The sequence below is a fragment of the Brienomyrus brachyistius genome, chromosome 6 (genome assembly GCF_023856365.1).
Source record: "Brienomyrus brachyistius isolate T26 chromosome 6, BBRACH_0.4, whole genome shotgun sequence".
In the NCBI taxonomy this organism is placed as follows: domain Eukaryota; kingdom Metazoa; phylum Chordata; class Actinopteri; order Osteoglossiformes; family Mormyridae; genus Brienomyrus; species Brienomyrus brachyistius.
The window spans coordinates 1,142,904-1,157,289 of record NC_064538.1 but is presented as its reverse complement, the minus strand read 5'-3'; the positions used below and the strand labels follow the sequence as shown (position 1 = coordinate 1,157,289).

Below are 14,386 nucleotides of genomic sequence, written 5' to 3'. Positions count from 1 at the left end.
AGCCATTATAAAACATCCGATAAACAGTCAACAGTCACCCAAAACCTGGCTTTCTTCCTATGAGATTGCGAGGATTCCGGCATTCAAGTTGGGTACCTGTGCTACGTTATTTTGTTTTCCTTTCCTTTTTGAATTTTTTTGCAAAGAGACACATTTCTAATGTTGGGACAGTTACATGGTCAGCAAGAAGCCACCAAGCCAAGATGATATTCAGAAGATAAGTGCTCCCTATGTGAAATCTTCCATGTTAGAGATCATGTCTTGCCCAGGATAAAGGGCTGGAGGTGGATTTAAGTTTGCCGCTCTGGTCCTGGAGTCCTGGAGTTTCCCTCTCAATTCATCCCTTGTTATATCAGGTGAAAGCCTACATGGGACGGCTCCTTTAGCGCTTACTGGCTAGACGCTGCAGGTTTACCTAGACCTCATCTGATAGTTGCTTCAGGTTTATCTGACCAGAACATCTGCTAGGCAGCTAAATAATGAACACATGCTGGGGGGCCCACATGGAGCAGCCTGTCCGGCTTTCGGCGGATCAGCCCTTACAGTATATCGCAGTCCTGCATGTTTTTTTTTTCTTCTCTCCTTTACATGCCACCCTTTCGCTTCAGAAGTTCTGTAGCTGACTGATCTGTCAGCTTCCTGGTTAAAGAAGACAATTGAAACATCTACATACCTGAACTGTGTCAGTATTTTACTGTGCTGTTAATGTAGCCTGCAGGGTACAGTGAAGTATCGCTCACAGAAAACCCCTGTTGTTACGCAGATTTCTACATGCATATAACATGCACAGACATGTATATCTGCATGTTCAGTTTCTTAACAAACCTGTATATATATATGCTAGTTAAGAAACTGAAGTATTATTAAAGGGCGGCAGTTGAAAAACTCGAAAAACCCTGAATTATCTTAATGATATTTCTTCTTTGGTTGTTATGTTCCCAAATTTTTGTGCATTTTGTCTCTCCTGTGCACAACATACCAACTCCGGCAGTCTTAACAATGCTTGCAAAGCTGTCTATTGTCTCATGCTCTCGTGCTCATTACAGCACGCGTTAAAGCATAACCCCCCCCCCATCCCCACTCTGCCTGGCTACATGACGGGATGCAAAGCCTTTCAGAGAATGTGCTGCTTCTCCTTTCATCCTGGAAGCAGGAAAAGCGCTGTGCAGAAATGTTATCTCCGAGTACCGCACGTTTACCGTCGGCATTGGGGAGACATTCATAACAAGGTGAACCACAACAGGTAACATCTCCCCGGGGGGTCTCGCCAGCCCCAGGCCCCCACAGAGCGCTCTAAATAAATAAGACGTCACCGGAGTGACAACATGCTGCTAATTAAAATGAATGTCAGCTTTCCAGCTGCGGGTGCAACAGCCACCCACACAGACCCACGAGTGAACTTAACGCCAGAGACTGTGTCAAATCCCCCCCCCCCCAATCCAGACATGGTGGAAGCCCCCTTTGGCAGCAATTACAGCAGAGAGTTATTTTAGATAAGTCTCTGCTGACTTTACATGCCGGGATGAGATTTCCACCCATTCTTCTGGCTAAAATTGCTCTCTCTCTCTTTGGCTGCTCATGGGCAGAAAATTTACCATGAATTCTTGGAAAGACTCGGGGTCAGAACTGCCCCCCTCCAGGATGTACATTTCCTACTGATGTGGGGTGCGTTCAGATTTTGAGGTTTTAATTAACGTTGTTTTACAGCTCAGTTTCAGGCACTTTTAGCAGGCGGAAGCAAGTTAATCATTTTTCTCTGTTCAAACACCCCCCCCCCACTTCCAAAAAAGCTACATACTCCCCTCCAGCTAGAAAGGAACTGAAAACTTGATTTGTCCTGTTCTTGGCAGACGGGATTGAGATGACCCGACATTTTGATTGGTGAAGGAACCCGAATGTGTCCCCAATAGGCTGTCCTAGAAAGGAGTCCTTAAATTACCTACTTGGTCCTAATTCACATGTATCAGGAACCTGCTGGGTAGCTCAGCCGGAATCATGCAGGGAAGGGGCCCCCTATCGACTGGAAGGGCAGTTATTAGGCTCATATCACGAACACTCTGTTTTCAGGTGTTTTTGTTCCCCTAACCAGGAACTATGCTCGGGAGATAAGTGGCACTTGCTGAAGCAACACAACCATAGGACGGGTCAAAAAAAAAAACAATCAGAAACTCAGAACATTTCAGGCACTTGCAAATGTCCTTCTGAGTAATAATGAATTCTCACCATAAACCCTGACTGCGCTTCACATGACGAACTGCTGCAAACATGCAGAGGAATTTAATGCATTTTCAGTTGTCAAGGAGGAACTTAATGGTGTGAATCTTTTTGAATCTTTATCATTTTTGATCGCGAACTGCAAAAATAATAAGCGGTAAAAGAAGGATATCTTTATACATTGTGATAAAATTAATTGCAATTCCTCATCACTTTTAGCACCTCTGCTACATCTGTGACATTTCAGTCGAGTTGATGGATGCAGTTTTATGGCTTGTTTGGGCTTTCTTATGAAAGACACTGCAACCCTCCTTCCTTCCTTCCTTCCTTCCTATGCTTTCCCTTCAGGAATTAATACCGAACCTTCTACCGTGGGGAATATTTACGTTGACCTTCTTATTTGTTACATACCAAGATGAGTGCAACTGATCTTTGCTTGTATCTCAGACTTAGGGAAGGTGGAGTCTGCTGAGGTAAACATTGCTAAGGGTCAGATGTATGGGCTGCGAAACTAAAGTACTAAAGATGCTTCCCTTAATTGCAGCTGGCAAGAGGAAAACAAATCACTGAATATTTTCTTGAATATTTCCCTGAGCTGCCCTGGATTTGCATGAATTTCTGACCTGTTATTCATAACAACTTCCAAATGCGATTGAGAATTTTCCTGTCTCTCTGTTAATAAATAATAATAAAAACCAGTGTCTGCGATGAGGCATGTGCATGCAAAGACAAGGCTTCAGATCAGGCACATACTATGTTTCATTTCCCATCTCTTGTACATCATGGCTACCCACGTACAGCAGCCTTTCCCAGGACAGCTGCACGGGTCAACACCTCCCTCGCTTGGCAGGAAGGGCAGGCTTGCAGCTCGAAGAGACTAAGACAGACGCTTGAGAAAAAGCCATTTCGTGTCCAAGGCGGCATTACAGATTATGCTGACAGAGTGCAGCGTCTGTGAGGTGCGGGAGCCGCTGTGGGTGCAGGGGAAGCTTGAGTCATAAGCTGGCGTCCATGATTTTCCGAGGCCGTCCTAATGAGCGGCGTTATCTTCTCAGGGGATATGAGTCATTAATTGTAAGCATTAGTGAAGTGTGTCTGTGTCACGGTGAGGCACGTGCGTGGAGGATCTCGAGCCATGCCTGCGCGACAGCTGTTCTGTCCCCAGTGGATTGTGGGAGAGTGAGATGGGCCGCTGTCCACGGTGCTGAACCACCCCGTCTAACAGTGAGGGACAAACCACGGTAATTAACAACAGAGATGAACTATGACAAGCTGCGATGGGGGTCAGGCTCGGCCTCCCAAGGTGTGTAGCCACCCCTCGCGCTAACAGGATCAGCATTAAGTCTTATTTTCTGCTTTATTTATGTGATATATGGAGAAAATGAATAGAGGACGGGGCAAGGACACATTCCTGACGAGAACTGGCCTTCAGCAAGCCAGTGTGATTTATTTCTTAGCCCTAGACCTAAACCTAACTGCTTCTAATGAAATACACTAATATGTCATTTACCGTTTTTGATGAATGAATGAAACGCCTCCCACATTGAAACAGTGTGAAGGTACAAAACAGGGAGGTGAGTATAGAAGTATATTCTATGGAACATAGTCCATCCATCCATCCATCCATTTTCCAAACCACTTATCCTACTGGGTCGCGGGGGGTCCGGAGCCTATCCCGGAAGCAATGAGCACGAGGCAGGGAACAACCCAGGATGGGGGGCCAGCCCATCGCAGGGCACACTCGCACACCATTCACTCACACATGCACTCCTATGGGCAATTTAGCAACTCCAATCAGCCTCAGCATGTTTTTGGACCGTGGGGGGAAACCGGAGTACCCGGAGGAAACCCCACGACGACATGGGGAGAACATGCAAACTCCACACACATGTGACCCATGCGGAGACTCGAACCCGGGTCCCGGAGGTGTGCGGCAACAGTGCAACCACTGCACCACCTGGAGCATAGTCAAGTCAAATAATAATAAGAAGTATCAGACACATCAGAGAGGACACCAAACGGCCATGAGGGAACGTCAGCAGTTACGGCCCATGTTGATCTAAGTGTCAGTCAGGCAGTAGCCCAGTGTCTCCGTTAATCTATCATTGTGAGCAGAAGAAAAGAAAGTTGAAAAATTCAAAAAAGCCAAATCTCTAGATGGAGCTTGATCATATAAAGAAAGCTGTTCAGGTTTTATCTAGCAGGTTGGAATCCCTATTCCAGAAGACTCTGAGGTTGTTATTCACTTAGGTCTCTCTTCATATGCCTTTAATATATCAGTAACCCCAAAACGATGGGGAGTCTGATGTCTGCATTCACTGGGGGAAAATCTTAAATGAATGAAAGGTGGGACAGGCATGCAGACAGGTGTCTTAGCAGGATTCTCTGCTGCCTTGGTTTTGTTAGTGTGGGATTTCGGATAAGCGATGACTGTAGGACAAGTTGAATATGGCCAAAGCCAATAAATGATCTCTCCTAACAGATATTCTGCCAACATTTGCCAATGTGCTTAGTAAAATTATTAAATTTAACTCCAAAGTCTGAATTAACTGATATACTGTCTTACAACACTAAACTGAGGGTACTAATGTCTTGGGTGAAAAAAGAAATTTTTATAAACTGACATTCCCACTTCGTTGCCTGCATTTTTACCTCTAGCTGAAATTATTGAAATGTTGTCCCTGTGTCAAAAATACTGTCCAAAATGATTATAGGTGGCAAGAGTTTATTTTACAGTAAAATTATTTCAGAAGTAGAATGACTTTGAAAATGTATGATAAGAGAGAACCGTCCAAAAGTTCATTGCATTACATGACCTGACATGCATTCAGTTCAGGTACGCAGAACTTTCAGGACCGGCACCTGAAACTTTGAGGGCAAACAAAATGATTTAGCCTTTAAAGGATTGGCAGCGTTTCTCTGCTTGGCTAACGCTGGTAAGTCTGTGTATGTGAATGAGTTATGTATTTATTGCAGGTCTTTGAAGGTGGTCCTAGTAAAACCCTATAAAATAAAAAAAAAATATGCTGTCAAGATAATTATTTTAAGTTTAGGTTTTCATGTTGGAGTTAGCATACTAAGCCTAGGAAAACCACAGTGCTAATGAGATTTCTGACATGACACCTCCTCCGTGTGCATACGTGCTAATCTCTTTGACATCGGGCACTTGCGTATCTAAGGTCAAAGTTAAAAATAAATAAATATAATGAATGAAAGTGTCTGCTAAACAGTCTCGACAGCTCCAGATGCGTAATGAGTTTTACTTCTGGGGAGCATTGAAGTTGTGGATCGTTATTTCTTGCTTGTTGGCTGAAACTCTAATGTTCGAGCCCCGGAGGGTGGAATTTTGAGTGCCCTGTTTATCCTCTGGAGAACAGTGTGGTATAAATAATAAAAAGTGAGTTGGATTTTAATCAGGATTGTGTCACTCCACCCCCCCCCTCCAATCCTGACATCAGCCCCCGACAGACTAAAATCCCCTCTCTGTAATCATGAGCAAAATAGGAACCGGCAATGTCCACCCCTTAAAGGTGTCGCTCCTTAAAATGATATAACACACTTCGAATTGTATCTAGTGTAAATTGCAAAAATGCATCTGTGCAGATTACATAAACTGTCCTTTGTAGATCCTGTCAGCTACCTTCATGAAGTGGCTCTAATGTTTCCTTAGATAATCTCACGATTTATTGTTTATTTGCTTATGGCTATAAGTGGCTCGCAGTAAATGGCTTAAAAGTTGAGTTTACTTACTTTTACTGCAGGACCTTTTAACAGAAGCAAGGTTAGGTTTAGGTACCTGTCTTTAGGGCTGAAATACCTGGAGATCTCTGGGAGTGAAACTGCATTGTTTTGGCAGCCATCCTTGTCCTTATCTGCTCTGCTGTTTTCTTGTATACTTGCAAATTCAGTTTCATAACTAGAACTACTCAAAATTAAAGTAGGTTTTCGGTCATGTTTTGTATCCGGGTATGAGGCCTAAGACATGGATGTAGAGCCATAGGTCTATTTATATAGTTAAATGAATTTTGAGATCCTTTTGAAATTACCTAGAATTTGGCAGGAATGACACTTAAAGAGGCAGCATGGTAACTCAGTGGTTTGCACCAGGGTTGTGGGTTCAAAGCTGTGCTTATGTTCGTGAAGTTTGTAGACGCTCCCCTCATCCTGCAGTTCTCTTTCTGCTGTCCTGAGACACTCAGTTAGGCTGACTGTCATCTCTGACAGTGACACAGTGGACACGTGAGTGTGTTTGTGCCCCGCAGTGGACTAGTATCCTGTTCCGTGTGCAGTGCTGCCATGTGTTCTTCCCTGCCTGGGCTCTGGCCAACATAAAAGCTTAACAGATGCATGGATGGCTCCTAAAACACGATTCTTATCTGAGTTATATTAATGAATATGGGCAGCCTTTCTAACAAACACGGTATTTTTCTTATCTTTATTGAGCAAATGGTTTAAGCAACTAAGTTAATTGATGGGAAAATATGTGAAGCTGTAGAATAGTGATGTCTTTTTAAGAGCTAATTGGATTCAGGTGTTACAGTCAAGATTTTGGGTAAGGGATGAGATAAAATTTTATGTTTAGGGGACAAAAGGCACTGCACAGCAATGGCGAAGCCTCTTCCCAACCATGAAGCATAGTGGAGGCCGTGTCATGGTATGTTACTGACCAGGCCTGGATAGCTTGCTGTCATTGCGGGAACAGTGAATTCAAAACTGTACAACAAATTTTTACAGTAGAATCTCAATGGTCTTTCACTTAATGCAGTAAATCAACAACAGAATGACTTCAACAGAAGGAACAGTGTAGACCTCAACCCAAGTGTGATGCAGTGGCCAGTCCTGAAGAGCACTATTCACACAAGAAGCCCTTGAAATCTCAATGAACTGAAACATTTTTGCAGGGAGGAATGGTCTAAAATTCCTTATACCCATTGTGTAAGACTGATCCGTAGCTGCGGGAGACTTTTTATCTGGTTCTCAACCTTTTTTGCACCGCGACCCAATTTTTACCATGCCAGTTCAGTCGTGACCCAATATAAATCATATGCTTAAATTAACACTAGGATGACGTCCGCTGTGCACACTGCAGTTTACGCCAATCAATGCCTATAGCATAAATCTGATTGGATGTGCCAGTGAATTTTAAATTACGCATCTGTAGTTTGGCTTCGTGGATTGGTTGAGTTTTCTCTAGTTTTGTGATAAGCATTTGCAGACCCAAAACCCGTTTATATAGGTTCATTCTAGGACTGGGGCTGGGAAATCTGATCGTGGATCAGCATAGGAGCTTGCTGGTTTTAAAATTCTTACATTTCCAACTCTGCCTCATGGCCCTTTCAGAACTTGCCAAATTTGGGTCGAAAATCGCCGGTCTAGGTTATTCCAATTGCAAAGCTGGAAATGAACCTGTGGGAAAAGATTCTTTGCGCTGGTTTCTTTGCTCACATGGCAGACCCACATAAAAAGGACGATCCTAAGAGACGTTCTTCTTGCACGAGCCACTGACCTTAGGCTAACCTAAATACGCTACCAAAAGTTGTGATACCTTGTAGCAGATGGTCAGTATGTATCCACTGGGATTTCATGGGATAGGAACATTACCCTTTATGGGACAATAGAGAAAGGGATGAAGGATGTGCAGGATGACTTCATACTAAGAATGAGACAGCCCCATCTATCTGTGGAGGCAGGAAAAGCCTGCCATTCAGAAATAGCTCCCATCAGTCATGGAAGGCAATGTTCAGTCCGGCTCCTCTGAGAATCGATCGGGGGCACAGGCCGTAGTACTCTGAGGCCTGCTTACTAAATTTATCTGACATGCAGCTCTGTGCGGTGCCTCACACTCTACTGGCAACAACATCAAACTTTCATGAGATAATACATGATGGTCTAAACAGTTTTCTACATGTATAAAGGTTTCTTTTCCGCTTCAGTTTTTCAAACTGATAAAATTAGTGACTGAGTTTTTTAAACTTGTGCTCTTTGAATGGAAACTTTTGCAAGTGAAATGAAACGATGGTACTTGATCCACTTGAGGATGTTCTCCTTCGGTCTGTCCCATCTTTGCTCTCCACGACACAGAGACAAGGCGTATATTTCGCACGGAGAAGTCATACATCAGCCACGGATTATTCACTGAAGTCTGTCGCAACTTGACGTAATGATATGGATGAAGCAGATTTTTTTTTCTTTTATTCAGTATAGAGAATAACATTGGACTAAAACCTAGAAAATAACAGGTTGAGTGTTTTGGACAGTGAGAAAGTTCAGGTTCGAGCTTCAGTAACTGCTACGAAATGTGTTTGAATTTCTTTGGTAGAATATCCAGCTCTTGAAGCAGGTTAGAAGTGCAACCGCTGTCTCTGTATTTTCTGTAATTGGGCACTAACTTAAGATGCACGCATCAGACATTTTGAGAAGCTCTATGTATTTATAAATAGCTAGGCAGGCCTGCTTTTATGAGCCGCATTCCATAATGTGTCCCCTGGAGCATCTGAGCATGCTCCTTCATAATGAGTGGTGAAGGTGGAATTAGTCTCCTGGAATTCATCTGAAAGGACACCAGGGGCCATCAGGCAACCATCTTGCATGATCCGGCAGATTCCAAGCATGGGCCATTGAAATGGGAATCAAAGGTTTTCCATTGAGGGTGCTTAATTCACTGGTCCTTCAAACTGCATTTAAGAAACATTTAACCAAAGTATCGCCACCAGTGTTGATATTATCTGCTTTAAAGGTTTATTTTGTTCATATCAGTATAATGTAGTGGAAGTTCCTTCATTCTAAGGTCCTTTATTTGAGTATTACAATGCATACATTCTGTAGTATCCAATCAATTCAGCTTAGGTCTCTCCTTATGTAACAAGGTTGGCAGATGCTTTAATCCAACGTGACACAAACCTGAGCCAGACGACAGAAGTACATCTACAGCCATCAAGGACTGATGTACGAGTTATGTGCTGGACTAAGCGTTCAGTGATTGCCCAAAAACAAGTGTAAGATATTTGGGGGGAATGGAGCTTTACAAACACTGCAAATATACACACAAATATCTCCCCAGAGAGAGACTGAATCTAAATGCGATACATGAAAGTGTGGAAGAGCAGCTAGTGGAGCCCTGCAAACCCTGTAAAGGTTAGATCAGGCGACTGTCTTGATCTGCTTGACACCAGACGACACCGTGATGAGCTGTGAGCACCAAAGAGGATGCATTCATCAGCAGTGCTGTGTAAGCTTGCGTCGTCCCAGAGCCTCATGGGAAATTCCCCCAGTGCTGAAAGCAGGGCTGTGGGCTGCTAAGGAGATCTGCGACTCGGAGGGCAGAGTCGCGTTTGGCTGCTGTAAAGACTGTAGCACCGTTAGACTCTAGCTGTGCCTGACGGTCTGCTTTGCTGTTCTTTATGACTGTCAGCTTCTTAGAAGGACATACTTTGCTTGACAACAGTGCAGGCAGGATTATGTCATACAGGGTGGCCAACTTTGGTCAGTCGGCTGGTCTGTAGGGTTTGCAGACTACCCCAGTGTTTTTGATGTGGTCAATTTTAAGTTTATAATGGAATGATATAGATGTGCTGTACGATTTCCTGCGCGAGCGTCAGTCTGAAAGCATGAGGGTCGCACCAGATACAGATGTCGGCAGCCCCGGTGCAGGTTAAGTGAAAGGAGTAACACTGTGGGCGGTGTACTGGTTAAGCACCTGCAATTGTGATTTGAAAGTTCCGGCTGTTTTCCATAACAGCTTATCTAGTACAGGGTTATGGTGAGTGTAGGATATGCACAGTGCACATTCACACATTAAAGGTGATTTTAGAGAGGCAAATTCAGCAAAACTGTATGTGAACTGTGGCAGGAAATTCAGACAGACAGTGAGAAAGCAAAACAAAGCTGGGCCCCGAAATGCAGCCTGCGGCGCTGGGCACATGCGGCCATGCGGCCATGCGGCCATGCTACTGCTTGCCGGGTCACTGTACGCATTCAGAATACTTCTGTGTTTTAGCCAAGGAATGGTCTTGTACTTTTTGTGAAGGTGCTTAACCTGACTTACTTCAGCAAATGCCTTTCTGTGCATCGAAAGAAGTTGTGGGTAAAAATACTCCCCAAGTGAAAGATAGTAGAGCGGTTTAGCTTATCTTTAGGGGGTCTCCACATGCAAAGGCTCCTCTGGCTTTGTTCTTTCAGCGCCAGAATACTTGGTGTATTTTTATTGAAATCTTAAGCTCCTTGCTTAGGATTATATCGAAGGGACCTTTCCGAGACATGAAAACGTGTGCTGTAACACTCTAATACCATAAGGACGTTAAAATGTAAAATGTGCTGTAGCTAAAGCCACAACACATGCACCCAGTTGTCCTCAGAATCGTTGGCTTTTCTTTTTAACCAGCTTCTTATGAAAGGAAAGCAGACCCTGGTAGGCAGACAGGCGTAATACCAGGGGGGCCAAAGATATGTTTTTGTCCTCATTTACTGGGTGCCCGGGATGATGCTCACCATGCTTGGGCTGCGACAGTCATTGTTCATTTATCTCCACTGTTCTTTACGCCAAAGCGTCACATTATGTTGAGCCGTCACTGTTAAAAAACACAGCTTTAGGAATATGTCACAGTGGGGGCCCGACTCTCATGAATATTGTAGTATATGATGTATTTCCTCAAGGCGTTCAAAGAGGCTTCTGCTATGGCGTGTTGAGGTACATCCGTCAAAATAAACAGTATCATGCTCTGCTATCATGAACGTTTGTCCTGTTTTCGGTAATCTGCTGGTACTGTCTTGTCTGTACCCTTATCAAGCTTTGTTTTGGAACTTTTAAGGACCTTACATTTTCTTAATAGCACTAAAATGTTAATAGTTTCTCTAGATTCATATTAAAGCAGAAGGTTTTTGCCGGTTCCTAGTGATGTTCCATGTCGTTTGAAAGTTTTCAGATGATTGTTTTTCCATACAGTACATTTAAAAGCCAATTTGTGTATTTAGTTCTTTCTCTAATCGATGTTGTCCTGGACTTATCGTGTTGCTCACATCAGAGAGGTGCCAGAAATGCAGAGACCTTGCTATATCACTCTGTCTGCATATAGCTGAGTTTATATATCTGTGTTTCTTTCTTGTCTTCCCTCCATTCTGATTCCACAGTTGTCCTTCACCTCCTCCTCCAAGATGGCCTTCATGCAGTGTGTGCGCTGGGCGACGTGGTGCCCTTTCCAGGTGCTGAGCCGCGCTGATGCGCCCTCAGAGGTATGCCTGGCTCTGCGGGGAGGCCCAGGCCCGAATCCCGGGGGTGTGATGGTGTACACAGCTCCACACCTAGACTGGAACTCCAGAGAGGTACAGTGACTCTCCAGAGGCTCTATGGAGAAGCTAATCAGTGTCCAGGTGTCTGTACTTATGTTAGAACCGGCTCTCTATTAAATCCTGAATATAAAAAGCTGCTCTGCTTGTGCTTCATATGCATTAATCACATTTGCATATTGCTTAATGATCTATTTTTTCTAAATCTAAATCAAAGTGCCCAGGATAGGAGCTAAGGGTCCCCTAATGTAATGATTCTGTCTTGTCAAAGTGCAGGGGAGCTCACTAGGACATCACTCTGCTGCCCCTCGGTATGAGTAATGAAGGACTTTTTCTTTCATGTTGCTTTATATTGCATCAGTTTCCTCTGTGAGGAGATTCCTGTTGTTTTCCCTCCGCTTCAGTTTCCGCTTTCAGTAAAATGGTTGCTGTTTTCCTGCTGCCTTATTGTCTTATAATCTGCTGTTGCCATCTTAAGCCCTACAGTACCCACTAAGCTGGGCAAACAGTCTTCTCGTTCTGTGACAGTAATTTTCCTTTAACTTTGTTAAGAAGTTGTAAGTTCCAGGCACGCCGGGGTCCTGGGCAGTAGTTTAGTCCAGATTTGTCCCCTTACATTGTTGAAAAGCTTATTCATTTTAAACAACATATATACATGCGTACAGGAATTAAGTGTTTTTTTTTTTTATCTATGACGGGATTAACCTCATACCATGTTTTTAACGACATGCCGTTTGGAAGCCTGGAAATCCATCCCGGGTCCATCAGACAGTCAGCATCGCTGAGTCCTTCGTTCTCTTCATTTCTCATTTTCATCAGAAAGAAACTGACAGCTGAGCATTTTGCTTATGGATAATTTAGCATTTGCTTATTTTCTGCTAGTTTCATTGTTCACTGAATAATTTTTTTTCCTGTTATTTTGTTCTTACAAAGAAATGCAAGATTCATGACAAGAAGTCGTGGCTTGACTTTTAGGAAGAAAACGAGTGCTTTAAAAATGACACGGAGCCCAGTGTGATGGATCACTCTTTGTTTTGCTGTTTTCATAGCACTGTAGTGAAGCTGACCTCCAGCACATGCTGTCGTGCTTGGACAGTAATACTTTGGCTTTTACTGCGTACATATATACCCTGTGACTCTGACCAATGGTTAGAAGACAGGTGGATGGATGAACGTATGTTTGCATTCATCTTGTGTCTTTTTATAATTTTTAATTCTATGCATAAAAACATATGTGCTTTTGCATACACATACATTACAAAAGAACCGTGTGTCTATAGTATGATGAAATAGCTTCATGGGGTGGAAATGGGAGATGACTAAAAACACCAGCCAAAATTAAAGTTTAAAGGCGAATGAGACGCATTCATGCCTTATTCAGTAATATTAGAGAAGACATAAAGATGTACCATCTAACCTTTTTTATTTTTTTTTGAAAAAAGGCGTGAATGCGTCATTTCAGAAAGAGTACTCGAATGCCGTGAATGCGTCATTTCAGAAAGAGTACTCAAATGCCGTGAATGCGTCATTTCAGAAAGAGTACTCAAATGCCGTGAATGCGTCATTTCAGAAAGAGTACTCGAATGCCGTGAATGCGTCATTTCAGAAAGAGTACTCGAATGCCGTGAATGCGTCATTTCAGAAAGAGTACTCGAATGCCGTGAATGCGTCATTTCAGAAAGAGTACTCGAATGCCGTGAATGCGTCATTTCAGAAAGAGTACTCGAATGCCGTGAATGCGTCATTTCAGAAAGAGTACTCGAATGCCGTGAATGTGTCATTTCAGAAAGAGTACTCGAATGACTTTTCTTTGAGGATGATAGTGGATTTATTCAGGTGTCAGTATATTCAACAAAGCAAGAGTAATCATATGCTTTGCAATGGGAACATCCACTTACGGTAATAGCAACCTGTACTGAAATCTGCAGCATTATTCATCCTATCACCATGCCTCGTTGTGGATAATTGCGTAATGCTATGTTTTCTTGTTTTTTCTGAGCACGGCAGCCTGCCTGGTGAGTGCTATCATGTAACGACGGTGGCTCTCCTACTGGTTTGCCAGGAGGCCGAATCGCCAGTCGCTGTCTGCCAGGCTGACCTCCTTACCTTAAGTGGCATTTACCCGCCAGCGTTCGTGTTCCTGCCAAACGCTCACATTTGGCCGCTCTATAAGGTCAAGCAGGGCGTATAAATAATGTAACGATTCGGAGACATGGCCGGTAATCCTTACGGGGATGACGGAACGATGTCTTCCTGCAAACGTGGTCACTCTCCTCGCCTTCCCGAGCTGCAGTTGCACGTTTTTATTTTAGAAAACTGGATTGCCGAAGAAAATAATTAAGAACGCCTGCCAGTGTGATGTAGCTCCCCGGGCGCGAGCCTGTCAGCCTGCCATCCATTCTGCGATTTCGACCACGTCACACAGCAGACATTGTCAGGCTCATTATGACCATCCTTCACTCCTCCTCCTCCTTTTCTTAATTTAGAACTATCACTAAAGTGTATCTGTCGCCAGATGCGCACAAGTTTTTCCTTAGTTTCCCAAGACGCAATCTGTAATAAAATTCTTTTGTAAAAGAATCCGTGCTTCCAAATTCAGTATATGGTTTAGGACCAACAATCAGTGTATATATATATATACCACAGAGTCAGAGTTGCTGACTGCTTTGCTGTTTTATTTCAGGAATAATCTCGATACGCTTTTTAAGGTGTCAAGGAAAAAAAATTACATGGTTTCTTTGCTCTGCTCTGGATAATGGTCAGTTTGAAGGATAAGTCACTTCATACCACCAGCTGAGTTCCAATCAATGTGTGGAATTAAGCATTGCATTGTGTCTTCTTTACCAGCATTCATGCTACGTGTAACTGAATTTTATTTAACAAGTGTAAA

At 43.4% G+C, this 14,386-nt stretch overlaps 1 protein-coding gene across 3 annotated transcripts in view; it reads left to right on the top strand.

Annotated features, from left to right (window-relative positions):
- The window catches only part of nphp4 (nephronophthisis 4), a 113,757-nt gene that overhangs the window by 52,879 nt on the left and 46,492 nt on the right, over positions 1–14,386 (top strand). For all 3 annotated transcript variants that reach the window (XM_049017281.1, XM_049017280.1, XM_049017279.1), the window contains one exon: positions 11,341–11,532. In XM_049017281.1, the coding sequence (XP_048873238.1) occupies positions 11,341–11,532 (192 nt within the window). The remainder of the gene's footprint in view (positions 1–11,340; positions 11,533–14,386) is intronic.